Source organism: Canis aureus, chromosome 26 (genome assembly GCF_053574225.1).
Source record: "Canis aureus isolate CA01 chromosome 26, VMU_Caureus_v.1.0, whole genome shotgun sequence".
Lineage (NCBI taxonomy): Eukaryota > Metazoa > Chordata > Mammalia > Carnivora > Canidae > Canis > Canis aureus.
In genome coordinates, this window is record NC_135636.1 from 17,458,963 (window position 1) to 17,486,891 (window position 27,929).

The following is a 27,929-nucleotide window of genomic DNA, read 5'->3' on the forward strand; positions in this document are numbered from 1 at the left end:
CAACTCCCCATTCCCTTCCTCCTCACATTAAAAGAAGTTACATGGACTTTGTGATGTTTTCTGCTATGTAAAATATCTGGTATACCATCTTTGGCAAAGTCAAGGGGGTGGGAAAGTTTGCGTTTCTGAAAGAAGGCGAATCACTGCACCCACAATGCTGCACATAGACTCACATAACTGCCGTACATCTACCATAGTCCTTTGAAACATGCCGAGACAGGGCGAAGCCCTCAGAGAGTCCAGGGCACCACCAGCCACTGCGTTGTGACACATGGTTTTTAAAGCATTATTTACACACAATAGGGAACACTTCAGTCAAGCTTTGAAGCTCAGTTAGGGTCTCTTGTGCAATATGGAGTTAGTGCCAACTGCTATGTGTAATTCGTAGGGGCCATCATTTCATCTGAGCATTAGAATCCATCCCAGGGCAAGGCCTGTCTCCACGCTTTCTCCACACAGTTGATGAATGGGGAAATTGCATCTGTTGGAATTCATCATAAAACAGGTGGAAGTCTCACCTGGGGGGCAGGTGGCCACTGAAAAGAATACACAGCTAAGTCCTGACTAACTGGAATGCGTAGCAATGAGTCATGTTGGTGAATCACACCACTTTCTTAATTAACAGTGGGCCATGGAGGAAAATTTTGTTTCAGGCGTGATTGTTGAATATGTTAGATTTTCAAGACACTTTCTTGCCTTAGAGTCTTGGGTAGTGAGCATGACCGAATTTCTCCTTGGTTATGGCTTTACTTGATGTACCTGATAGCCTTTCCTCTAGGATCAACTCTTACTCTTTGGTCCCCTTGGGTGTGGAAGTCACAGGATGTCGACTGAGTGGCAGAACACAAACTGCCTAGATTGCCCTTCAGGAAAAACCATTTTAAGTCCCTGATGTGATTTCCCACCCTCCTTTGTTCAATGGTCTCTTTTTACTAGTGGAAGGAAAGCAAAGGTATAAATACCTTAGAGTTTCAGTTAGCTAGATTCCAGTTAATCAGGCTTTGCTGTAGATCATTCTTTTAAAACGAGTTTAAATTTATTTGTAAATTGAGCCCCTCCCCCTCCTAAACAGGAAGTGGGATATTTTAAATCAGCCTCAAAGTTTAAAGGATGTGAATGGTCATATAATCAGCTAGAAATGACATCAATTGCTGTACTAAAAGCTAGGATCAGGAGAGCTTTTAGGAAAAAGGCTTCTGTTCAAAGGGAAGTGGGAGGGGTGACGGAGATTGGGTAACGGGTTTAATTTTCCAAATGCATGTTGGACAATCCCCTCATGCATTTTTTTTTTTTTTCACTGCTAGTCAAATAAGACTATCTTCCAGAACCCTCCTTTTCAGGTTCCTTCTGTTGCAAACCTTTATAACCACATGTCACATTTCTGCTACATTCCAAAAAAGCGTTGCAGAACCTTGAGAACAGTTGAATGTTTTGTGATGTCGTGCATGCAAAATCTACACATTTCAACATTTTGGTCAGTGTACGGGTAGATCTTCCAAGAGGAAGAATGTCAGAGGGATGGGTCCAATTTGAGTAAGGCTTGAGCATTTCTTGCTTAAGGGCTCATGGCCTCAGTGGTGGGTAGAGCTGGGGCATCTACAGTCTAATCACTGGGCAGATTTGGCAACTGGCAGGGCAATCCCTGTCATACTCTCTGTCTTACAGATGCTTGCTTAGGCCAAATTACCTGTCTCTTTTGCTTCTAGAAAATCGAACCTTGCCATATGTGTTTCTCGACTTCCAAACTTACCCCCAAACTTTTCTAGCTCTGCAGTTTTGGCTTCTGGGATTGGGAAAAAATAAAATTCCCTGGATGCCTCTTTGTTGAGGCTAGTCTGTGTCTCAAGGTACACTTTCTGGAAAATGTTGAAACGTTTGTCAATAAAAGTTGCTGACAGTGAAGCTTTCACTGTAGTATGCCTGATTTTTAATGCATCAACAGTAACTCCCACTAATATCATCTATGCTATGAGATGAATGCATTGGAGACGGTATTGATCTGTTCTGCATGCCACATGCTCATCCTGACTTTGTGCTTGGCAGGAATGAGCTTGTCAAGGCTTGGAGATGGGCCTTGGGAAACCAAAGCTTCAGGCAGGCAGGCAGCACCTACTTGTTACAGGGACACACACAAAGCCCGCAGAATTTTCCTAGGTCCGTCAAATTCTTTTCTGCTTCTTTCATGTCCTTATTGATTTGGTCCATCCCTTCCTCAATGCGTTCCAGTTGTTCTGATTAAACACAAGTATTTTATCCCCACAGAATGAAGCAGATGGAAAAGGACAAAGAAAAAAAAGACAAAACTTCAGACATTCACTTTGACATTAAAAAAGAAAAAAATTAAAAGAAAGAAGAAAAAAAAGAAAACTGGACGCCACAGATTAGAGCTGGTACCCAGTACCTACTTGTTACAAGGACATATGAAAAGGCCACAGCATTTCCCTAAATCTTTTAAATTTTTCTCGGCCTCCTTCATGTCTTGGTTGATATGGTTCATGCCTTCTTCGACACGATCGAGTTGTTCTGGTTAGGACAAAGGGATGACAGTGTGGAATGAATTTTTTTTGGGTTTCCAACAGAACATGAGAAATGACTATGTGGAACGGAATTTGAAAGAGAAAGATATTACAATGCACGATCCCAGAGGATGCATTGCTGTAGACTGCTGCCACCTTACACGAGCACAGGTGGAAGGAAATGAACAAGAAAGATGTTCAAAAGAGTCTGTAATTCGGACATGATGGGATGGAGGTACGTAGGCCTGTTTGATTCTGAGGATCCAGGAAAACAGCACAGCATAGTCACTTACTCAGGCACCAATGAAACCCGAGAGAAAGAAAAACAGGGTGTTAATGTTTTAGGAATTCAGATTTAGTGCTACTAGAAAAGGTATCTGTCTCAACTTTAAATATCTCTATTTTTTGGCTGTAAGCATCCTGGACCAGGTAAGGGTAGCAAATAGAATCAATCTTCTTTGGGGAAAATAACAATTAAAGTGATAATTAGCAATGGGTACCAGATCTTTTTTTCCCTAGCAGTGGGCTGCTCCCTAGCCCAGGGGCAGTTCTTGGTTTTGAATACTTAATTCATACAGACACTGTTAAAAAAAGAAGCAACATCAGCAGAGTAATGTTCCAAGCACTGGGACATTTAAATTCCTCTCTTCATCCTATGACTTACTTGCTATCAAAGTTCTGGAAGGCATTTCACTTCTCTGCCTCCTGATTTCCCAGTCTCTACAATGGGGGGCATGTTAGATCCCTAACTCAGGCAGACAGCAGGGAAAACAAACACATGGGTCTCTGGAGGAGGGGTGATGGGCTGGAACATAGAACAGTACGGAGTCATTACTGCCAGCAAAGCGGACCTGAGTGCATCTGAGACATAGATCGATAGCCATAAAACCAGCTCATGCTTCTAGGTTGCCAGGGTTACATTCACTAACTTGATTAATTTTTCAAAAGTTATGGCACCACACTGAGTAAATTACAAGTTCAGTGAAGGGGTTTTAAAAACAGTTTTTAAGACCGTTAAAGGAAAGCAGCAGTGCAATGTCTTGGCTGTCTAGTTACAAACCCTAATTATACTTCCATCCCTCTTTTAATCTACATTTCTATGCACACCTGTCCCTTCCCTTTAGGAATAAAAGCTTGATTAGAATAAAACTGATAAATACATTTCGAGTCTAAGGGCATAAATAATTGCTTAAAAAGAATTTCACATTAAATTGTCCAGTGGAAATTATTCCAAAAAATGAAGAAAAGTTCCTTACTGACCCAAACTGGGGAAACGGTCTATCTAGAAAACAAGAGTCTATTGTGTTCTCATTAATGGGGCTAAAGAATAGAATCCAACTTATTTGGAATCTGCTACCTGTGCCATGCTTTTCAAATGATGGATGAAGGCAAAATTTAAATGTTTCTGCAGCATTGGATAGGTGTAGAAAATAACAGTGTTGTGCTGGTGAACTTCTATTGCATAAGGATAGGTCTAGTAATGTCTTTAAGAAAATCTTTAAAAGGACTAAAAAAAAAAAGTCTTTACATTCTAGAAGATTCTGTGCTTTTATGAAGGCTTCTTTCTAGTTCCCTTTTAAGACTGTAATAAATTAGTCTATAGATAAAATTATCTATTGAATAGGGGGATTGGTAGAGAGAGAGGAGCTCAACATTGTCAAGGGAAGACCCATATTAAATACAGACAGAAATCCCAAAGGAATACTTGCTAATAGCTTCCTGAAGTGCTGGGTTGAGATGGGATTGAAGGAGCATCTGGACTCAGGGAAAACATGAGACACTCCACTAATGATAGCTGGAATACACGCAGATTATGGCATGGGGATACACAGTCAGGCATTTGTCCTTCCTGAGGAGTTTCTCTGACAACATTTCAGAAGCCCCACTGACTGTGGCCAGGGATTAGGAGGTAATAAAAATAAAATATAATAAAATAAAAACATGAATTGGTCCCCAAGAGTTGTATTTCTGAACCAGAGAATTCAAATTAAAATATAAAAACAAATGTGTTTGTCCCAATTGGTATTTCTTCAAGCTGTTCAATCATGGGTTGCCAGACTGTTAGGTGAAGGCCATAGTTAAGAGAGGGATGCTGAAGCTCTTTCAGAAAAGTTGATTCAGAAAATGATTTTATAGCTACTAATATTGGTTGAATTTATCATTTTACACAATTATAAATCAAATCCCTTAATTTAAAAAATATTGTGGGACCATTTTGTCATAGTTAATTCTAACTATTCATTTTTAGAGTGTACTGTGTTAGGCATATTGAGACTTCATGGCATTTCAATGGATTTCTGTGATGACATCTCTCAGGAATGCTTGAAAATAATCAATATCTTCATTCCAACCTAGAGTGGCCAGCAGCATCTTACTGGCTGATCCAATGTACTGTCCATAGTTGACTGCTTCTTACCTCCCTAAGCTTGTTTTCTGTTTTCTGTCTATTCTTGGAGACTGGGAGAACAATAGCATTTTGAGTTAGTAGAGGTATTCCAGTAGATTATACTATACGTTTGGGCAAGAGATTGTACCTTCTTTTGCCATATTGGGATGACTGGTTATTTATGATAGTTCCACCAATGGCAGGATACTCAGGGATCTAAGTTTAGACATCTTTTCTACTAATCTTTCTAAAGTAAGGCAACATGAGGCCCTTAGAATACTCAATCTGATTAAAAAAGAAACAAACAGTAGAAGAAGAGCAAGATGTCAATGCTATTGACCCAGTGTGGAAGCCTTTATAAGTATATTCAGTTACCAGATGCTGCCTATATGATTTTCATTATCCTTGATGAACAAATGGAAATTCATTAAATAAATTTAAGTAGCCATATGTGGCTAGTGGCTACCATATTGGACAGTGCAGCTTTAGTTATTCATAACAGATACTGGTGTGTAAATGTTAGCAAAAGAAATGTTTTCTCAAATGCTACTTTGTAGTGCCATGACCTTTTAAGAAAGTCAGCAGGCACTCTGGAAGAGGCCTTACTCTGCCCTTACTCTGTCAGGCAGAGGTCAAAGATTTCACTGTTTAGTTTGGCGTTGATCCCATGGGATTTTCCCAAGGGCTTCATCTTCAGCATTGAAACAAACACATAACTCAGCAAAGACCAACAAAAGGATCAAAAGATATGGAGGTAAGAGTTTATATCATCCCATATTTGTGATAAGGTGGTTTCATGGGGATTTCACTTCGAGACAAGTTTTCTAGAGGAATAAAAGTCCCAACTCAGTATATTTCCAGGGCCATCTGTCATGCTCAATGCTTCTCGGTGTCTCCTGATACCTGGGTATAAAACAAGAATCCCATAAAGAATTTCCGAGTGCAACCATTTAGCTGGACAACCTGGAATAGTTCTTTAGAAGGATGTCTGTTTCTTGAAACTCCTGTGCAGCTGCAGGATAGAAGCAATCAACATTTTTGGTGTTGAAGCATAGACAAAATTAGGAGAGCATAACTGGAGAGAAATTTTAAAGCAGTTACTGATCTAAACAACTAAACACAGCATATGCAGAATGAAAATGCATTTACCATGACAATGAAGATAGTCATTTATGACTATCTTAAATGACTTTAAGCTCATCATTTTACAAGATCCTAATCACCTTATAGTATAAATGGAACGTGTACCCCTTAAGACTAGGCAATAACTACTCACTTTTGGGGGTTTTCCAGTTGTGTGTTTTTCGCAGTATCATTGTGATCCCCACCCATCTGGTAAAACCAAGGATATCCTAGGAAATATGTTTAACCGAGGAATTCAGCATTTTCTATGGCGTGGCCACAAATGAAATGTTTTAGCTGAGAACATGAGCTATCTTGTGGGGGAAATCTGCTATTCTGCTTCCTTTCTCAGAAAGGAAGTTGCTATACCTATGGGAGAGGTTGCTGGGAATCATTTGTGCTTATGAATAATATATTTCTGTGTGGAGATTTTGGCAAATTTTATCTTCAGATTTTCTTCATCAAAGTGCAATGAAATTTGCAACTCAAGTAAGCATGTTATTTCTCTCTTTTTGATTCTAGAGATCTATATGTACATATTACATCAATGCATATCTGCAGCATATAATTCTAGGAGCAGAATGTCTTGGTCAAAGATGGGTGTACGTCATAATTTGAAAATATTATCAAATTACTCTTCAAACATTTATAACTGTCTATAGTGCCTATCTGTACATTGAAGATGACTGTTTTCCCAATATATTCACGCACTGGTGATTATCAATTTAAAAAATTTGTACCAGTCTGCTAAAGAGAGGCATCTCGTTATTGGTTGAAGCATGATTTTGTGTCTATTTATAAGCGGGTGATTTATATCTTACATCAATTTGCTTGTAGGTTGTTGCTCTTTTCTTTGATCATATGCAAAGTTTCTCTCTATATTAGGAAAATGCCTTATGTCTGTTATGTGTATGGCAATTCCCACCGCCCCCCCCATCTGAGGTTTATTTATTTTTGAAGTTGGAGCTGTCCCATGTTGTGAATACAATCTTACATTTTCATCTTTGACATTAAAAAAATTATCATGATTCCTAAGAATTCTTTAATGTTTTCAAGAATATAAAGAAAAAATTCTCAACAATTTTCTTGTTATAAGAATTCAGAATAGAATCAGGTAGCTAACTTGTGGCTAGAATTAAATAAGCATCGTCATATGACTAGATGTATTGAGACAAAAAGAATATTACTCTTCTAGATTCCACTTTAGAGTATAGAGATGATTTTCATGGATTCTCTGATTTTCATTGCTTCTAGCATTTCCGTAGTAATTAAAAAATAATTTAAATATTTTAAGTGGTTCAGTTTCTCATTGTCCAATGGTCTCCCTCAGCTTATATCCTTTTAAAGACCTAACAGGACCTAGTTACTTAAGGAATCTTCATGATGACTTGGAAATCAAAACTGTCAGATCCTGAATTAGGATGGTCAGAAGAAATGGATGTGATATAATACTATTCTATCATCCTATCTAGGGATTATTACAAGAAAACTAATTGGGGAAAAATTGGGGATAAGAAGGATCAAAGATTTCTCAAATTGTCCAAAACACTACCATTAAAGAAAAAAAAGAGACTTTTCCCTTCAAAATTCTGTTACTCCAATATACATGAGAGGAACAGTAGTGACATTTAATCAGTCATGAAGGCCTCAACGTTACCATACATTTACCAATCTTTTCAATGGAGAAAGGGAAAAAAGCAAGACGGTGAAAACTCTAGAATCCTCATACTCATATACATACATAAATATGTTGAAAGGATCACCTTTGTATGGACAAATAATTTTTTTAAATGCACTTTATTCAGATGAGAAATTGTTCTTACTGAAGAAATCTCAACTTACCTCCTTGTTCATCCAACATAACCAAAGTCCTGATACCAGCATCTTTACTCTACATTCCAATAATGGTAGCAAAGTTGAAAAAGAGTTAGAGAGAAAAGAGAGAAAGAGAAATCAGTAAGGGGACAATTAGCCCTAGAAATGGAAAATGAAGAAGGACCAAAGGAGAAAGAGGGAGGAAATAGGGCAAGAGTATTAAGGGCTGGGGAGGGGCTCAGAGGAAGAGGTTACCTGTGGACCTGTTCTATCGGTGAATCTTAGGGTAGATAAGGGGGATGTAGCTCAGTCTCCATGGGGGTAGGGCACAGAATTGGAATACACAATTTAATAATATACTGGGGTTTTATTTTTTGCAAAACAAAAATGCCTTATAGTTTCTCTAACACCACCCATAGAAAGCAAATCTTTCAAAATTTTCTAGACTAAATCATCAGGAAGTTTCCCTCAGTGAATTGGAAGGAGAGGCCCCACAGGAAAGTAAGAAACCTTGGGGGTGAGATTTTTAGGTTTATCAAAAGAGATGATTACTTCACGAAGATTGAGAAATACAGCCCCAAACAGAAATTAACCTTCTACTTTCTCTCTATGGGGAAAAGTTCTGTGAAGTTTAGAAAGCTGATGGACAGACGAGAAATAAAGGCTCTATATTCTGAGATTGAAAATTTGCACAATAATAGTGTGAGAAAATAATTCATCTACAAGTTTTACTGCAGTTCTTTTGTGTAGAAGTCTGCAAAAGGCACTCCTCATCTCACTCCAGATGATTGAAACAAACTAAATGCCACCTAAATTATTTGGTGGAGGGGAGTGGGAATTGGTGGGTAGGGGAAAAGGAACACAGATATTTGGTTAAGGTTGAGACATCAACCTTAAAAATCGTCATTGCTGGGATCATTAGCAATGCCATTTTATACTTCTTAACAATCACCCTATAAAACGAAAATCTTTCCTTAACTAGTTTGAATTCCCAGCAAGATTGAATTCCCAAAGATTGGGTGGTTGCTGGGTTGGTTCATTCACTCAGCTGTTTGTTCATTCATTCATTCATTGACTGAATATTTATTGAGCCTCTACTCTGTTCCAGGCACTAAGTTAAGTGCAAGATACGTGTACAGCTTCTCAACTGCTTCACAGTGTAAGACACAGTTTAGGTTAGGTGGACAGAGCTGGGGTCTGGGAGTCAGCAATTCCAAATTCTAGACTTTGCAGTTCTCTTGCCCTAGAGTCACTTGCTCTGTGTCTCAGCTTTCCTAGCTGTCAGAGAAGGACAGAAACGCTCCCTAACTTCCCAGGGTACTTATATGGATAAAATGAGCTACAGAATGTAAAGGTTCTAAATATTCAACTCTGTGGGAGGCTATGGGTTCCAAAAAGCAATTAAGATAAGGGATTTAATTTGTATAGAATCTCAAACAGTTTAGACTGGACTGCTGTGTTTGTTTTCTCAGATCCTTTCCCTTTTTATGAAATTCTCAAAGGAAAAAGTAAATATGGTAGGAGTTGCTGATGGAAGGGAATTGCTGTGTCTAAGAATTCACACTCTGGGATTAAAAAAAAACCAGTTTTTAAAAAAATAATTAATTGATTTTTTTGAGCTGGGTTTTAATTTCGTCTCTGCCATTTATAGCTAGGTGTCTCAAGCAAGTTACTTATTCACTGGGTACTTCAAGTTCCTCCTCACTAAGATGGCGATCAGAATAGTAGTGAAAGTGTGTACCTACGAGGGTTAAGTTAGATTATATATAAGTTAGATTATAGACCTTTGATGATGATGGCTCTGGTTATAGTACCCAGCACATAGTAGGTTCTCAATAAACATTAGAACCTACATTTGATCCCACTGTTTTGCTGATAGTTTTTTAAATCAAAATAACTGGATTTTTCTTTGGGGAAACTAGAAATGCAAGGGAGGAGAAGGACAGGGATGAGGACAATATTTTGAGGAAGGCAGAATATTACTTTCTCTTATTCTTAACAAGTATTATGTTTTGATAGCTAGGAATGAGAGGAGGTGGTTCCACTGTTGTCTTAGCTTGATTCTTGGTTTCTGTTTGAGATTGCTGGGAAAATTGTCTACCTAAAAACTAAAGAGTTGGAGATAATGAGGAATTTTTTTTTTCATTTCTTTCTTTCTTCTTTTTATATCTCTATTTTTATTTTTCTTTTCTTGCAGATGAACTAAGACTATTTCTAGAACATTTTTCAGTCTTTCTTTGATCATTCTGAGATGCTTTCCCCAAAATCCAACACATCTGAGCTAAAACCAGGACTCTCCAGGCACTTTCTTAACCACTAGAATTCCAAAAGCCTCCACATCTACCTATATGAAAAGAACTGCCCTGCCTCAATTTTCTAGCTTTAGTAGAAAGTCTGGCATAATAAAGACATGGCTTTAGAACACTTATTCTCATTACCAAGGTGACTTGGAAGATAAATTGGGATGAGAAGAAAAGATGCTTAAAATAGCCATGCAATGTTGAAGAGCCTCAGTAACTACCACTCCATGAAAGCTCTCTGTGGTGCTTGTGAACTGGCCTGCCCTCAAGCGCTGGGGGCTTTCCTGGGTTACTTTTCACAGCCCCAAGGCATTCACGTGTAGACTTCATTTCTGGCAGGTAGTGTCAACAGAGTTAACTTTTTTTTGCCTGGAACCAAATATTACTTTCTTAAAGAGGTATTCGTGATTCTACTACCAGAATTAATTATATGTTCCGAGGCAGGGAAGGTCTTGAGTTTGGAGAACCATTTTCATACCTGCTTTCCTACATGATACCAATTTATATCTTACCTCCCACCCCCAAAGTTAGGTATTCCATACATGTTTGTGCAAGTGTAGTCATCAAAAGAGCAAGTTTGCAACTCTGGGAACCAAATGTTATATGATTTCTAATCTTTTTACCTGTGTAGGGTATCCACTTTTCTGAATTTTCCCAACCGACTTCTGTGTCACTTTACATCGTCCTTGAAATGCCATTAATGGCTTCTATTAAAAAAGCAAGTTTCTATACCTGCCACTCTGTTACACCCTAGTCTGTGAGGGATGGCACAAAATCTTATTGAACTGAAAGTGGGGTTGTCTGCCGTAGGGAGGCTGCACAAGTTTTGCAACCTTTCCTGTCTTTGAGACTAAATTTCAATAAGAATTCAGCTCAATTCAAATTATATAGCACTGATGTACTTTGGGATCATGGGCAGGATCCCACTATTTCAGTGCTCATATTTGCCAAATGATTTCTGTCCTTGATGAATATTTAATGCTGATTCTCTTTAAAGACAATTTCTTTTTCGATCGAAAAGCAGACTATCCTTTGAATAGCCAATGTTCTAGACATAAGGGGTATTTGACCATCAATATAAAATAACCCAGGAGGAAGTAAGAGCAATCAATCTATTGCAATAATACTTTGCTCATAATTTCCTAAGGATAGAAAGTCTAATAGCCTTCTCTCATTTATTAGAGGTAGGAACTAGCTTCCATCTGTTTCACCCCTTGTTCTAAGATGCAACCTCATGCATGATCAAGAAATCCTTTAGGAGAAACAAAAATGTATGATTCAAGTATCCTACTTCAATCAATAGAGCTTTTGAGACTCCCCCCCCCCCCCCATAAGTAGAGCAGACACTCCTTACTCAAGACTGGTTGACACTGCCTGCAATTTAAGAAGAGGCAAAAAAAAAAAAAAAAGTATTCATTGGCTCAAAGACTCCAATGGATGAGGGGCCAGTTCAGAGTGATGTGTTTGATGCATTTGCTCCACCACTTCCCAGTGTTTCAACACTGCACAGGTAGACAAATTGGTGATAGTTCTGGTATTTTAGAAATTTACTTGACGTGGGCATACATGTAAATGAAAATGAAAAATGAGTCCAGAGGCTATGGTTGAAGATCATAAAGATGTATAACATAACTAATTATGTCAGCTGACATGTGGGTTCCCTTCAGGTCAATGTGATATCTCATGTGGGAATTTATGAAGATTTACTCTTTTTGCTTGTTCTCATGATGGGTTAAGGGACAAGTCAACTCTGAAAACCTTGCCAGCACTCTTAGATTTAGAATACCTGCCTCCTTCTTGGTCCTCAAGTATTTCTGCACAAGTGGCATTCCCAGGATAGAGCAAGGACAAAATTTCTCCTCATTTAGAGAGGGAAAGCTGCTCCCTGTACTTCCAAGGGCTCCTTTGTTGGAGAGCCTTCCTGTGGGGGCCAATTTGTGTTACACTGCAGGCTCAAATGCTCGTTTTTCACCAGGCTCCCTGGTGTCCTGGGGAGCTCATGCTGCCCCCTTCTCCCTACTCCTTCTGTGGCAATTCGCAACAATTGACATTTAGCCAATATTTCATTTCTGGGTAAGAAGCTGAAGCTGCAGAAATAAAGGAAGATGTTGGCTTCTGTAGTGTGAAAGGCAGCTGAACTTCGTTTTAGTCTTATAACATTGATCTTTCTTTCCTTTCATGTCATTGCATAAGCAATTTACAGTAGTGCGAGGCAAGTAGGCTCATTTAATCATTCTGCTCAAGAACATGCAAGATCTCTAAAAATGATAACCACACATGAATTGATAAGCAGTTTCAAAGCATAGCTAAAACAGCATTTCACTGAATAAAAAACCATTAGGCTTGTTTTATTCAGTTAAGATAAATATAGCCCATCCCATTCTTTTTCCACTTCATCTCTCCCAATGGGCAAGTTCAATTAAACCACTTATTCTTCTTGGTTGACTGCTGCTCTCCCAAATTGGAATGAGCAAGGTTTATTGTAAATGCCCTTTTGATTCCATTATTGCTATCTGCCCTATTTTACCCATTTAAAAATAGTTTGGGATTCATTAACCATGCCTCACAAATGGATGTTTAATCCAGAGTCGGGAATCTAAAAGAGCTTCTATATTTGCATTATGGACTTGAAATTCCTTTTATCAAAGAATTTTCCTATTACTTCGTGAATTTTAGTGCCTGACTCTCAATATTACAATTTCTGCAAATGTTGTATCTATTGGGATACATATTTTTAAAAGTCATAAATGTGGCTGAGTCAAAACAGAGTATCAAGATTAGATGTGACTTAAGAGGCATCAAAATCATTACAAGTGAAGTTTTTATGTAGATAATTCCTTTATATTTGCTTAAAGTGATTCAATCTTCTGCAATTTCTTATGAGCATTTACTTAGAAGTACCATCCTTCTCTACTTCCTCATCTATAAAGGTGGCCAGGACTGGGAGGGAGAGGGGATCATTTGATGGCTAAGTGACATCTCCCTCATTAATGTGGATTCCTGGTAGGCGACATTAATTCTGTAATCAATGGGATCATGACCTAGGAAAAGGCAGTAGGGTCTAGGGAAAGAATATGCCCACAAAAGGGATTAGTTTATCTTGAAATATGGCCACTTCTTACCTCTTCAACCAGTTGCAGCATACGACGGGTGCTTTCCAGTGACTGAGATTTAAAAAAAAAAAAAAAAAAGTTATGAGTGCAGGATCCAGAGGTCTTTGGAAATCAGAACTACTCTCTTCAATTGAGAAACACAAAGGGTTACATTTTTATTTTTTCACAAAGGGTTACTATCACATATTCTTTTAAGTTTATGACTGAAACACATTTTCAATCTCTTTCCTATCAGTCTTTCTACATAATAAGATTCCCTAAAGCAATTACATTAAAGCTGATCTTCTAAAATCAAAACCATATGAAGCTGATCTTGATATCAAAGACAAAGTAATCTGGAAAAGATAATTTTGCATGTGCAGGATGCATGAAAAATTATCTCAAATACTCAGAGGATTAATTTGGCCTCCTTGGACCAGGAATATTGAGTTTTAAACACAAACATAATTTTTCATGAATTGAGATGAATCTAACATCAAGTTTCTTATAAAGCTCCTAGAAACACAATTGGAAGTTCTTATCAATACAAATTAAGCTGTCGCCTTAGGGTGAAAAAAAAATCAAGCATGTTTGAAATAACTAGCCTATAGGAGACAGCTATAATAATTATCTCCATCCTTAGATAAGACAAAGTGAGATGGAAAGTCTGAAGTCAGCACTGGTCCCTCGGGCACATCGTTGTCACTTTTTTCTCAATTCCTTTGAAACTAGTAGACTCCGGCAACCACTGTGATTTCTCAAAGCTTTGCTTTTAAGTGACAAACTTATTTTGGACAAGATTCTGCAAGAACGGGAAGAACGTGAACTTTCCTGGAAGAGCTGTCAGGAGGCTGCTTGTTGAAATAGAATGGCTGTAAGCAGTGGTATGCTGGTAAATGCTAAAATATATGAATATTAATATGTAAAAAGATATGAATATGTGTATATGTGTATTTAAATTGGTTATTTTCCCGATATAGGGGAAGGAGAGCATAGTATTTACAAATAATAAAATATATAGTGCCCTTTATTATATATTTCATGTAGCTAATTGATTCTCACAGTAAGGTTTGTTAAGTTTTACTGAACTCTTGTGTCCATTGCTAAGCATGCAAAGAACAAGTGTAGTTCTGACATGGATGTTGGTTGATTTTTCCATTAACAAGTAAGAGGACAGTGCAACAATGAAGATACATTAGACCTTTGCTAGTTTGTCAATGATGCAAGTGACTGCTGAAGAGAATAAAAATTTTCAAATACTAGAAGATTTTCTCCATTTTTTGTGTTAATTAAAGAGTAATGGCTAGAGACATGCACATTTTTAAGTTTATTCTGTTATTAATATTTTCTCCACTTTCTTAAGTCTAGACAGTCGACAAAACAGTAAGTCAAATCCTGATTTGTAGTGTTTGCAGATTCCTGTGATATAAATACTCCTAACCTGTCTGATTTTTAAGCAGTGTGGTGTCACTAAAGGTGAACTTGGGAAGGTGTACAGCAACACACTGTTATAGGGTATTCCTATATTATAGCTATAAAACCAAGAACTTTGAGAGCATAGGTAGTAGTAAAATATAGGAAAATAATTAAGTGATGAATTTTGAGTATTGCCTTTGATTTTTAATTAATATCATCTATTTTTGTCAATTTATATAATTCAATTTTAATACCAGCCTGTAAAATTCTAGAAAACATAACAATCAGCTCTCAGAATTAGGCCACCTCCAGACACCCAAAGCCATTGCTTTTTTTAGAGGGTCTTGACTTCTCTAGATTTTTAGAAATTGGGAGTTTAGGCTAAGATATTAATTGTATATAGGTTTATCAACCCATTCCTGTCTGTAGAGGTGTCAGGTGTATAGAAAATCAGTCATACTCCTCTGTTTTTTAAATTGAGATGTTAAAAAACCTTTTCCGCCTGAACCTGAATAAGACCAAGTACTCAGCTCCCCATCTTTTGCTCTTTATGTGCCATCCCTCACCTCATCAGCCAGTTGGTCAGCCCTTCGCTGCATCTCCTCCAGCTCATTGCGCATGTCTGCGTCTTCGGCCATGGTAGTGGTTGGGGGTGGCTGGGTGCTTGGGCTGGGGGATCAGTGATGGCTTTGGACACAGAACCTGGAAAAAGCAGATTTGAACATGTAAGAGTTTATATAAGGACATGTCGTATGTGCAACAGGAGATCTAAATAGCCCACGCTGTCTCCATGACTCAGTCATCTTCTGAAAGATGGAAGCCATATTCAGACAGGGTTCAATAGAATTTTGCTGTTTCTCCCAAAGGTGCATTATGAATGCATACTTGCCAGCTTTACAATGTACAGCTATGAAGCATTTTTAAGACACGAACCATCCAAGAATTTGGAATGATGATATGGAGGGATATGGTTCTGGGTTAGTATATTTTTAACCTCACATTTATTTTCTATTTTTATTTTATTCTTAAGAGCTTTATTGAGGTATGATGGACATACAATAAATCCCATATATTTGAAATGCATAGTTTGAAAAGTTTTGACATTTGTACACACCAAGGAAAACCATGACCACAATTAGGAAAACATATCCAACATCCCTTAAAGTCTTTTCATGCTCTTTGTAATCCTACACACCCACTCATCCCATATCACCTGGCCCCTGTGATGAAACAACTGCTTATCTGTTCTCTGTTACTATAATATATATATAATATATATTAGTTTATATATATATAAATTATATATTTATATATATAAATTCTATAATATATATAATATATATTAGTTTGCATTTCCCAGAATTTTATATAAATGGATGATAGAGTATGTACTGTTTTTGTCTCATTTTTTTCACTTAGCATAATTATTTTGAGATTTATTATGTTGTTGCATATGTTAATAGTTTGTTCCTTTCTGATGTTGAGTAGTATTCCACTGCATTTAGAAGCATTTAGAATGTAGGGGCAAAGGACAGGCCACCACCAGATATGCCACTTTGGCATGCAGATTATTTCGAGCTGAAAATAATCAAGGCTCAGAAGACTCAGGAATAATATTTGACCTTCCCCCTAACTGCCTACGAGAATTCCCCCTAACTTCCTCCAGGAAAGGAGCAATCACCACAACTAACTACGAGGATTAGGGGTGGTAGACTGAGAAGGATTTAGCGAAGTCTGATTATTAAAATTGCTCCCTATGTCCCATGTTTCTGTATGGCCCAGCCATACAAAGGAGTAAATGTTTACCAAACATCTCAAACCCTCAAATGTTTGGTAAACATTTACTCTTTTTTACCTTCCAGTGAATTTTTTTCCTTTCCTTTGAAGTTCCAGACTCTTACCTTCTCTTTATTTCTGGATGACATACATACCTCATTTTGCCAATCTTTGGAACCCAAATCTATGTGGATTCCCCAGACATGTATAATTAAATTTGATTTTCTCCTGTTAATCTGTCTCATGTCAGTTTAATTTTTAGATCACCTAAAAGAATCTTCAAGGATAGAGGTAAATTTTTACTCTCTAGCAAGGAGCTAAAGGCAGAAAATCTTTAGTTTCCTTCAGTTGTTATCAGAGGTTGCCAAGAAGGTTTACGTGAATATGCCCAGCTATTTTTCTAAAAAGAGATGGATCCTTTGTATGTGAAATATGACCAGCCCATTTCTTGGTTACTCTCTTGAAATCTCAAATGATACAAATTATAGGTAGTCAGACTGAGCTCCCTCCAGAGCCAATAAGCCCCCTCCCTCTCTTCCTTTTTCTTTTCTTTCTTTCTCCTGTCGTTCCTTCTTTCTCAAATATTTATTGAGTACTTGTAACATGCCAGGACAGTGTTAGGCACTAAGGATATAGTAATGAATGAGACAGGTAAATTCATTGCTGTCATAGAGCAACAAGCTAATTAGGAAGATGGGAGTAAAATAAGGAAATTAAATTATTCAGTGTGAAACTAATTATATTTGAGGACATACCATGGCTGCCCATGGGTCACAGCAGGTCTTCCTGAGGAAGTCATGTCCCCAGGAAAGGCCATCAGAGGTATAGGATAAGAGTCTGAGGAAGGGTTTGAGATGATAAATATATGATATGATAAAACCTTCTCTGCGAGTAGCACAACTGTAGAAGGCATGGGCTCTTGCTTTGTGGTTGAGATGGCCAAGTGTGCATTGGAATATTTCCTCCCTCTTCCATGGTAGAGCATGGTCTTGGGGACATGGCTGCTCAGATGGGAATTACATTTCTAGTTCCCATTGCAAGGAGGTGGTGCATGTGGCTAGAGATGGCTCATGTATTGCAGTGGGAATGATGTGCATCCTTGCCAGGCTCAGGCAGTTCAGAAGCAGGCATTCCTTCCATGTCCTCTCTTTCCCTTTCTCCCAAAAACAACAGGACCCTAGTGGATGATGAGGCCATGAGACAGCAAGAACTTGGGCCCTTGGAATTCCTACATAGAGGCAAGTTGATAATGAACCATAAAGACCCAAAACTTCATATGAAATGACAGTGCACTTCAACTATACTACACTATTGAAACTGTGAGGATTTGGTTTTGTGATAGCAGTGGGTATTATACTAACAGAGGAAGGCCTGAAGAAACTCAAAATGGGATAAAAATATTGCATAGGAGCATGATTTCCCAACCAAAAAACACATCTGTGTTTGTCTTCTATTGAAAATTGAAGATGGGAAAAGAAGTTAGATGTAGGGCCTTGGAGCAATACCATGTTTAATTATTATTCTAAAAATTATTTTTGTTATAATTTGTATTAGAAGCATTTTGTTTTTCAAAAATGAAATGAAAACTCTTCAAAAATAATCAGGTTTGCAGTGGCAGGCCCTCAATGACCTCATCTCCCAGGCCCACTGCTATACTGTTTTCTCAACAGCTAAGGTTGAACTCTTCCTGGGATTTTAATTTAGCAACTATTATTAGACTCTCCCACATGTATTACTCTTGTGAAAGAACTCAGACTATTCAGTGTTCCTCAATAGGAGGAGTCCTAAAGTGAATCTTCTTTGGAGATAATAGATTTCACAGTTCTTTTATACCCAGTGTTTCTTCAGCAAAGTGACAAATGTGGAATCATGGTAAAAAAAAAAAAAGAAGGAAAAAAGCTTCAGGACTACATTCTACTTACCAGCATTAAAAAAAAAAAAAAAAAAAGAGGTAGTAAGCTTATGTTAGGTTAGTTCTATGGGCAGCCATTTAAAATGTCGACAGAGCATCATACCATAAGCCTCCTGATTTTTTTTTAAATGACTTTTTTATTTGATAGAGAGCATGAATCAAGGGAGAGGGAAGGGGAGAGAGAGAATCTTAAGCAGATTACCCACTGAGCATGGAGCCTGGCACAGGGCTCAATCCCACAATCCTGAGATCATGGCATGAGCAGAAATCAAGAGTCAGATGCTTAACCAACTGCGCCAACCAGGTTGCCCTGAGCCTGCTAATTTTTAACACCAATTCTGGCCACTAGAATATGTACTCATGATATGATATACAGCTTTAAATGCTTTGTGTTTTACTTAAACACAGATCTCCACTTTGGAAATTAGGGAACTAGCAAACAGAAACTGGAAGGAATTTACACTGAGCCACTTCTGAACCTTAAAATAAGCAGAAATAAAATTCCAGTGTTTTTCTGAATGACTGGGATCTACCCCCTAAAATAAAATGGTGTATCAATGGAAATGTAGAGTAGTTTATGAGCCACAGCTGTGGTGTGAACAAGGGTTTCACAGACGATTGGTACTCAGTTGCTGGATGACTTTGGGCAAGTTTATCACTGTCTCTGAGCCTCAGTTTTTTTTCAACAGGGTACATAATTCCAGTCTCATAGGCCTTCTGAAGGTGTAATTATATTATAGAAAGTTCTGCCAACCTTGTTTGTAAGAATGTGGGAGCTTCATATTCAGAAAGCTTTGCTCATTCAGGATAAGCCTGTACCCATTGCTAAGAGTGGAACAAATGCAGTATTTGTTAATTAGCTTTCCTTTACTAACAGCTGGGCAGGAGACACGTTGCTGTGGTGCTGGGCACCCGCAGAAGACTGAAACCAGGGAAACCAGCAGAGTGCCAGAGCCTGCAGTCTTGAAGCAGCACCTTTTGCAAGATTGCCACGTGGAGATAAATAAGTGCACCTTCTCACCCTGTTCTCTATCTTTGTATTTTGCTGCTGAGTTCCTTGGGGGAACATCTGCCTTCACTCTAAGCAAGCAACTGACCTTTCTTTCCTCCCAACAGGTTAGTTTATTAGAAGGCAGATCCTGCACTTTCCAACCTGGATTATGATTGCTAGTTCCCTCTTCCAGGTTTATTTGCTGATAGTGCTCTCTCTCACCCTCTCTTTGTCTCTCTGTCTCTGTTTCTCTCTCCCTCACACACACACACACACACACACACACACACACACACACACACACACTCTCAGGGCTCATGGGTTTCCTTGGCAATTTCCTCCCAAAGTTGCTATTCTCAGCATCTGAAAAACAGCTGTTGAGCCCCCATGGCTTCAAGCTGACAGCAGTCTACAAGGATGTGGCTGATCTGCAGTTGGTGTGAGAGCAGAGAAGCCATGTAGTGGATATCTTTGTTTTCATCACTTCCATGGTCTCCCCAGGAGCTCCCACACCTTATTCCTGCTCTCAGATGTGGGGGATGTCTGACTGGGGAGAAGGGCTGATGCATCCGTAACAGATATCAAATGCACGGCATTTCCTAGCTGAAAGAGCAATGCCCACTCTCCTAAAGAGAATACAGGGAGAGTAGGTCTGGAACATACCTCCAGATCCTCTGTTCGGATATTTATTTTTTACATTTTATTTATTTATTCATGAGAGACACAGAAAGAGAGGCAGATACACAGGCAGAGGGAGAATCAGGCTCCATGCAGGGTGCCCAATGTGGGATTTGATCCCGGGAATCCAGGATCACGCCATGAGCCAAAGGCAGACGCTCAACCCTGAGTCACCCAGGCGTCCTCTCTGTTGGGATATTTGATGCTAGTGTTTGATAATTCTCCCCACAAACCTCAAACCCAAGCATATTAGGCTTCTGAGGAATAGCACCTGAAGAGGCATACTGATGTTGATGCACAACAATTTGATCAGCTGAAAGAACAGTAATAGTGAAACGGCATTTATTATCTAGGTGGCATAGAACATTCACTCATATTAGCAAATTGAACCTCTATCCCATGTGTTGCTCAAGCTAGTAGTGTGGTCCCAGCCAGCAAAACCTGTTCAGTTAAGTGAAGAAACTAGGAGCAGAGCCACTCAAAACTATTCCCTAGGGCTCTGCTGTAAGATAGTCTCCCATTTTATTAAGGGTCTAACAGTATCCTAGTAATTGTCTCAAATCACCAGTGTTTAGTAAAGGGTCTGGCCCCCAGTAGGTGTTCAATTCATGTTAACTGATTTGTTGAGTGAATGAAAGCACTGTTTTGACACTCGCCCCCTACCCCCACCCCCAAGTTAATGTTCCGAAGTCAGCAGTTTTCCAGGTGTTGTCTAGGGCAGTGCTTCTAAAACTTCAACAGGCATCAGAATTACTGGAAACCTGGTTAAAACGGATAACTAGGTCCCACTCTCAGAGATTCTGAGATAGGGTCCCGGATTCTGCATTTCCAATAAGCCCCAGGCCATGCTGCTGCTATTGCCCACAAACAGCACTTCTTTGTAGCTCTGATATATAGAACCTTGTTCCCTGGAGTGTTAGTAAGTGCCACCAGGTGGGTGGGGAGCAGGAAGGTTCAGCAGACTGTAGAAACTATAGGCTCAGCCAGGGGCTTCAGGGCATTATGCCCAAATCCAGCTCACAGCCTATTTTTTTTTTTAATTTTTATTTATTTATGATAGTTACAGAGAGAGAGAGGGAGGCAGAGACACAGGTAGAGGGAGAAGCAGGCTCCATGCACCGGGAGCCCGATGTGGGATTCGATCCTGGGTCTCCAGGATCGCGCCCTGGGCCAAAGGCAGGCGCCAAACCACTGTGCCACCCAGGGATCCCCCTATTTTTATATTGGCTGTATGCAAAGAATGATTTTATATTTTAAATGGTTAAAAAGACTCAAAGATGCATACTTTTTACATGCAAAAAGTATGAAATTCAAGTTTGAGGGTCTATAAATAAAGCTTTACCCATGCCCATTGCTTCCCTGTTGTCAATGGCTCTTTCAGGCTACAAAGGCAGAGTTGGGTGGTTTCAAGAGACCACGAGGCCCTCAGCACTGAAAATATTTACTTTCTGGTCCTATACAGAAAACATTTGCTGATCCCTGGGTTAAATCAACTTGAACAAAAATCCTTAAAGCATTCCTTTTTTTTAAATTTTTATTTATTTATGATAGTCACACAGAGAGAGAGAGAGAGGCAGAGACACAGGCAGAGGGAGAAGCAGGCTCCATGCACCGGGAGCCCGAAATGGGATTTGATCCCGGGTCTCCAGGATTGTGCCCTGGGCCGAAGGCAGGCGCCAAACCGCTGCGTCACCCAGGGACCCTTAAAGCATTCCTTATTGGTCTTTTGTATCCATTTCCCGTAGAGAGACACAAAGTGGGGTGTTCTCTTCTGTCTATATTTATTTGAAGAAGTTCCTTCTCATGGACCTTCCTGCAAAGTGGTTTGTGTTTTCTGGACCATTTTTTATTTATTTCTTTATTTTTTAAAGATTCATTTATTTATTTGAAAGAGAAAGAGAAGGAGAGAGCATTCACCCACGGGTAGAGGGAGAGGGGCAGGGAGAGTGATCAGCAGTCTGCACCACGTGCAGACAGAGCCTAACTTGGGGCTCGATCTCATGAGCCCAAGATCACGACCTGAGCCAAAACCAAGAGTTGGATGCTTAACCAACTCCACCACCCAGGAGCCTCTGGACCATTTTTAAATTTAACATATAATATATATTTCCTTCTGATTGGCAATTTCTCTACAATCAGATTTAATCCATGTAATTCATCACAAGGTCCGGGGATGCCTGCACAGCCTTCAGAGATTCCTAATTTCCATGACCAACTGCAGGCCTATGTTCCCAGCCCCAGCAGCAGCACTGGACTGCATTAGGGACAAAAACATCTGAGAAGCTGTTGCTGTCACAGTATGTGGTACAAAGCTGGCAGGCTGCCGCTATTCCTTGATGTCAAATATAAATCGCAAAGCTTTCCATTTTCTAATGCTGCACGCAAGTCTATTTGAGTCTCATATTAGACATGGGGCAAGTGAAATACAGAGACAACCCTTCCTTATTAAGGGGCTTACTTATCTTCATGCATTAGGCTAAGACTGTTCTCTTGATGTAGAGTCTGGGTTTTACCTTTTAATTAATAAAACAAATAAACAAGCCCACATATATCAACATCTATCGGCTGAATTATCACAGAGCTGAAACCTACAACTTGGTATCTTCTCACACTGCTCATCATTTGAACGAAACCTCCTCAAGATAATCTCTCTCTCCTGCAGAAACTGCCTGCTTTCTGGTGGGGATACACTTTAAAATTCAACAAAATTTTATCAAAGACTTACTGTAATCAACCAAGCCCAAAGAAGAACAAAGACACTTTATAAACCGAGTGGACAACTCTCCTTAATTATTAATAAAATCACATGAACACTCACCGAGGGCTTACTCTTTGCTAGGCCCTGTTTTAAGTGCTTCTCATATAATAACTTACATGAACCTTCAATGCCATATGGTGTGCATACTACTATCATCCTCAATTTGCAGATTAGAAAATACGTTTAGAGGTAACTCTCTATTAACCACAGAGAAATTTCAGATCAAGAACCTATGTCATTTTTTAAAGCACATTTTCTTTCTTTTTTTTTTTTTGAAAGCATATTTTTCTCAAGCACATTGTATGGCTATTTTTGTCTTTTAATCAAAAACTGAAAACTATTTTATTTTTAGTTTCATTTATATATTAGAAAATAACATAGAGTGGTTTGACAGATATATCTCAGGATACTCCAGCTTTTGATATCATCTATCATCTCTACCTATGCTTTTAATCTCTAGTTCTTCTCCCCCCCCCCCCGTTTTTTTGCTTATTTTATTTCTCTTTTCCTCCTGGGATATGACTGTGTTCTCTTTATATCTTTTTGAATTGACAAAAGATTCATTTATTTCACATTTTTCTTGTTTTTGGTACAGCATGCTTATTGCTAGAAATTATTTTCTATGTGTTACTGTGGCTCTACCCTAAAAATTTGGGCATACATTATAGCCTTTTGTTATTTATTTCTAAATAGCATTAAATTTCAGTTTTAATTTCCTCTATTCTCATTTCTTCTGTTTCAATTTTTATTTCAAGTAACTCTTGAGTTATTTAAAAGTATTTTAAAATTTAAATAATAGAAAAAAATTTAAATAATAGAAGTTTTTTTATTGTCATTGCTAATTTTATTTTCATCATGATCAGTGAAGGTGGCCCATGTGATTTGGTTTTTGAAACTAGGTAAGATTTCCTTTGTACCCCAGTGCCTGGGCAATTTCTGGGAAAGGTAGATTTGTGTTTAAAAAGAAAGTCTATTCTATCGTTGATTTTCTCTTGCTACCTATCTATACCAAATCAAGCTAAAAAGGAAGATCTGTTATTCAAACACCCTGAAATCTTTAGTCAGTTGATCTATTGATTTCCATGTATTCAAGTCCCTGGCAGTACTGTAGCTTTATCAATTTCTTCTTAAATTTCAGCCCATGTCTTGCTTTTTATATTTTGCAGCTGCATTGTCACAAAGTAGTCCCATGATCACTTTTTCATAGTAAATTATAGCTTTTATTGATATTAAATAATAGAACTGTACCCATAGACTTTATTTATTTATATTTATTTATTTATAGGTGACACATAATATTACATTAGTTTCATACCAATTGACACCACTTGACACTATTATAATATCATTGAATATAGTTCCTATGCTGTACCTTTCATCCCCATGACTTACTCATTCCATAGCTGGAAGCCTATGTCTCCTGTTCCCAGTCACTATGGTATTTATGCCACACAACTTTGGTCAAACTTAAGGGTTGGGAATATATGTCTTGGCTCTATTCCTGTCATCTTCTAAAACAAACCCAAATAACAGCAACAACAAACCAGTATCATGCATCTAAGATGTGGGACCTCTCATTTGGCTCATGACTCCGAATCAAACGGTGGGGCAGTCACCAGTTTTCTTTGGGTTTTCGCCCTTACTCTTGAGAAGGAGCTGGTACTTGGATGTGTTTGGAGGCAAGATCTCTTTCCTCAACTATAATGCTTGGATCTCTTCTCCAGTTACAATGATAATGAGAGGTGATCAGGATGGACTTACTGCCATTATTTTTACTGGATGAAATTTATTACCTGAAGATAATAAATGCAACCATAAGACTCAAAGTGCCCATTCTAAGGGAATAGTGAAGTGCAGTTACTGCTGCTGAGACAAGTCCTCAAGATTCCTCAAGTGCATCAGGAGCATTATTTACTCTGAATAATTAGAATTTGCCCCAGGTTTGAAGCAGCCTTTCTCAATTAAGAAAAATCAGCTGCATTTATTCCAATATTCTATGTCATTGTAACTCTTGCTGTCTAAATATTATGCATAATAATAATCATTTACTGAGAACTTGCTATGTGCTAGGAACTTTATATAAAGCTTGGGGGGGGTATATAGGAACCCCCAAACCTTTGCTACTCCAACTGCAGTTCCCAGACCAGCAGCATCAGCCTCTCCTGGGAGCTTGTTAGAAATGCAGAATTATAGTCTCTACCCCAGACCTCCTGAGTGAGATCATCTACTGAACAAGATCTTCAAGCATCAGGAGTTTAAGAAGTGCTTCCCCAAAACATGTTATCTCCATAGTAAGCAAGAAAAAATGATATATTAGTTGCCTTGATAACCAGCCAAGATCAGAAGGTCAGTGGAAGAGGCTGGGTCAAGAGGAAGGTCAGTTCCAAGTGGGGGAGCCAGACTCTGGGCCTATACTTCCACCACAGCACCCCATGCCATTATTCCATTTTGCCCATTCTACACAACTTGCACACTTCCAGCAGCATTTGCTTCTCAGCAGACAGGAAGCTCCAGGGCCAGAGGTTCCAAATGTCTCACAACAGTGTCCTGTACTTGGAGGATGGTCACACTGGCTAATTTCTATGAGACAGTCTTTCATTCAGAGAACAAGGGGAAGATGTTTATCAGAAAAAGCACACAGAGACTTTTCTTCTCCAAATAGCAGAGTCTGTGAAGGCTAAGACTTGATTAAGATGATTAGAGCTGGATAGTCCTGATAAACTCTTCCTCTGAAAATGATAATAATTAAATTACATGTCTTAATGACAAACTAAGGATCAGAGCAAATAATAATTTTTAGCAAGGTAGCAAGGTTCTGTTTATATTTCTATTGTTAAAAATGGCCAGTTCTTAAATCTGCTGTGTTTGTGGTTGTATAAGTTCTTTAAAGTGTGGACTGGACTTAGTTCCTTGTTCTTATATGTTGGATATTTTTGAGCATGAAATTCAACTTCCCTCTTTCTTCATAGTAGGCACTTCTGGTATTAACAAATTATTTAGTTGAATTAAAAAAGATTTATCTTTCAAATACGAAGAACAGTGGCTCATGAATAGATTTACTGCCTTACTTCCATTTTATGCCCAATATCTGGCTCACTGATAAGTTGCAGTGCTCATGATAGCACTTCATAGCATGGTCTAAAGTCTCCTTGCATCTAAACTTTTTTATTTTCTTGTAAAAATGCAGACTATAAATCATACCACCTATGGAAGGATGAAGGTGGTGCTAGAATTTGCATTTCCTGCAACAACTATAGGTCCTCCTTATGCCCCTAGAATGGGAGGATTCATTTATGTATAGCTTTGTGTAGTGCTGAAGGGCTTTGCAAGTATCCAATGGGAAACTCTGATAATCCTAGATAATTCTAGATAATAATTTATCTAGATGATAAAACCATCTAGAAATGCAAATATAAAAAATATATAAAATATATTATAAAATATATATATAAAAATATTTAAAAAGGCAGCCTCCCTTTCTCCCCACCATGTTCTTCTCAATATCTGATGGCATAGAATGGGCTAGATTAAACACCATGAATGCATTCCTTACAGGAAAATTTGCCTTAAGAACCATCTCAAGTGAACAGATATTTCAACCAGCTCAGAGATATGTCACCATTCCCCTAGTATCTCTGAGGGAAGCCACTGGCCACCATTACAGCACCATGCCTTTCAAGCTTGGCTTCCTTATTTTTCAAATCATTGTGTCCCACCCAATTTCTACATGGGATTCTGTGTCTCTACATCTAGATATATAAACAAATACAGTCCTGATCGGGTTTCTTTTGAAAAAAGTCTGACTTCCCTGATGAGCCCCTTCCCTGGGCTACTCTGGGCATGACACCGTGGCTGATAGGCAGCTTCAGCTTGGCTTTTTGTTTTTAGGGTCCTGGCCTGGGACCCTAAAGCAGCCAGCTCTCATGCAGCCAGCTTTGGCATCTCTTAATTGCAACAAGGCTGCTAGCCACAACCAACACTGATTATGCCTAAATCTCTCTTTTTCAAAAGTGCCAATGTTTCCTTTGTTTTGCAAATACAGCCAAATGGGTATTCAGCACTGAGGTTTGTATTATGCCACAGTTCCTGATTGTTTACTTGGGAGCCAAGCACAGAGGACTCACTGATGGGAAGAGAGGGAAGGGCAGAATGGGACTTCATCTCATTTACCCTGATCCTAGTCAAAGCAAACCACAGTAATTGGTTCAGCCATTTAACCAATGTTTACAGAGTGCTACGCTAGTGCAGCCACATTCAGCATGCAGCTGGAGTGGAACGGCCACCTCTACGGGTTGGCTCTAGGAGCTCTAGGGAGAAACCTTTTGCTTCCAGGTCTCTTCTTTCATTTTGTCTAGGAGGGAACTGATGAAAATGTTTGTATTCTAAGGAACCTGGCTGGTTCCTGGAAACAGTGATATCTATGCAGGACTACACTTGGGCACATGAGAAACAAGTCTCTTTATAACCTAAATAAAATGGTTTCACTCAGGAGTACATGAACTGATAAAATCCAAGACCACGCAAAAAGACCATCATTCTAATCAAAACAAACTATTTCTGTGCCCACAGGACCAAATCAACAGTTGTTAGCTGCTATATATTCCTGTTCACTGATAGTCTTGCCTTCGGTAATGGATATTGGTGCTCTCTTCAGCCCCCTGGGATCTCTCTCACTTGTTCCATGTAGGTGTCCCCTAGTTTTGTCATATTTCACTCCTGACACTTCCCTGGGACCATTTTTGTAAGACCCCATAAGGCTGCTTCACCTGATCCATTGAAGGCTGTAAGTGCCCAGGTCTCACCAGGGCAGACCCATAGCTGTTAACCCACTGGCACAGCAGAACAGAAGTCCAGCTGTTTTTATCTTTAGGCAAGGCATATCATGAGGTATATTGGACCACCCAAAGGTTCTCTGGGGGTCCTGCCACATCTAAGACCTCTCTTGCAATTGCCCCACTGCCTGGCTTCCTCTCTGTCTAGCTGTCCTGCTTCCTCCTCTCCTTTCTTGTTTCTCCTGGCAGCACTTCCTTAATAAATCATTGCATACACATCCTTGTCTAAGAGTCTGCTTCTGAGGAACCCAGCCTGAAACAACTTCATATATGGGAGTTATATTATATGAAGTATGGAGCACTGTAAACGAGGGACTGAAAAGAATGAATAAATC

The 27,929-nt window shown here is 38.8% G+C and overlaps 1 protein-coding gene and 1 long non-coding RNA gene across 6 annotated transcripts in view; one reads left to right on the forward strand and one right to left on the reverse strand.

The window, feature by feature from the left end:
* LOC144297954 (uncharacterized) overlaps positions 1-27,929 on the forward strand; it is a 122,714-nt gene that overhangs the window by 91,361 nt on the left and 3,424 nt on the right. For 2 of the 3 annotated variants that reach the window (XR_013364910.1, XR_013364909.1), the window contains exons 3-4: positions 2,263-2,751; positions 19,213-19,451. This is a non-coding gene — a long non-coding RNA (uncharacterized LOC144297954). Of the gene's footprint in view, positions 1-310; positions 506-2,262; positions 2,752-19,212; positions 19,452-27,929 lie in introns of those variants that run through there. The other variant, XR_013364911.1, reaches the window with a different exon arrangement.
* The window catches only part of SNAP25 (synaptosome associated protein 25), a 78,950-nt gene that overhangs the window by 10,639 nt on the left and 40,382 nt on the right, over positions 1-27,929 (reverse strand). For 2 of the 3 annotated variants that reach the window (XM_077872222.1, XM_077872223.1), the window contains exons 2-5: positions 15,214-15,349; positions 13,262-13,303; positions 7,867-7,915; positions 2,114-2,231 (exon numbers count right to left, since the gene is read on the reverse strand). In XM_077872222.1, coding sequence (XP_077728348.1) covers positions 2,114-2,231; positions 7,867-7,915; positions 13,262-13,303; positions 15,214-15,285 — 281 coding nt within the window. In that variant the 5' untranslated portion in view covers positions 15,286-15,349. Of the gene's footprint in view, positions 1-2,113; positions 2,232-2,405; positions 2,524-7,866; positions 7,916-13,261; positions 13,304-15,213; positions 15,350-27,929 lie in introns of all 3 variants that reach the window. The other variant, XM_077872224.1, reaches the window with a different exon arrangement.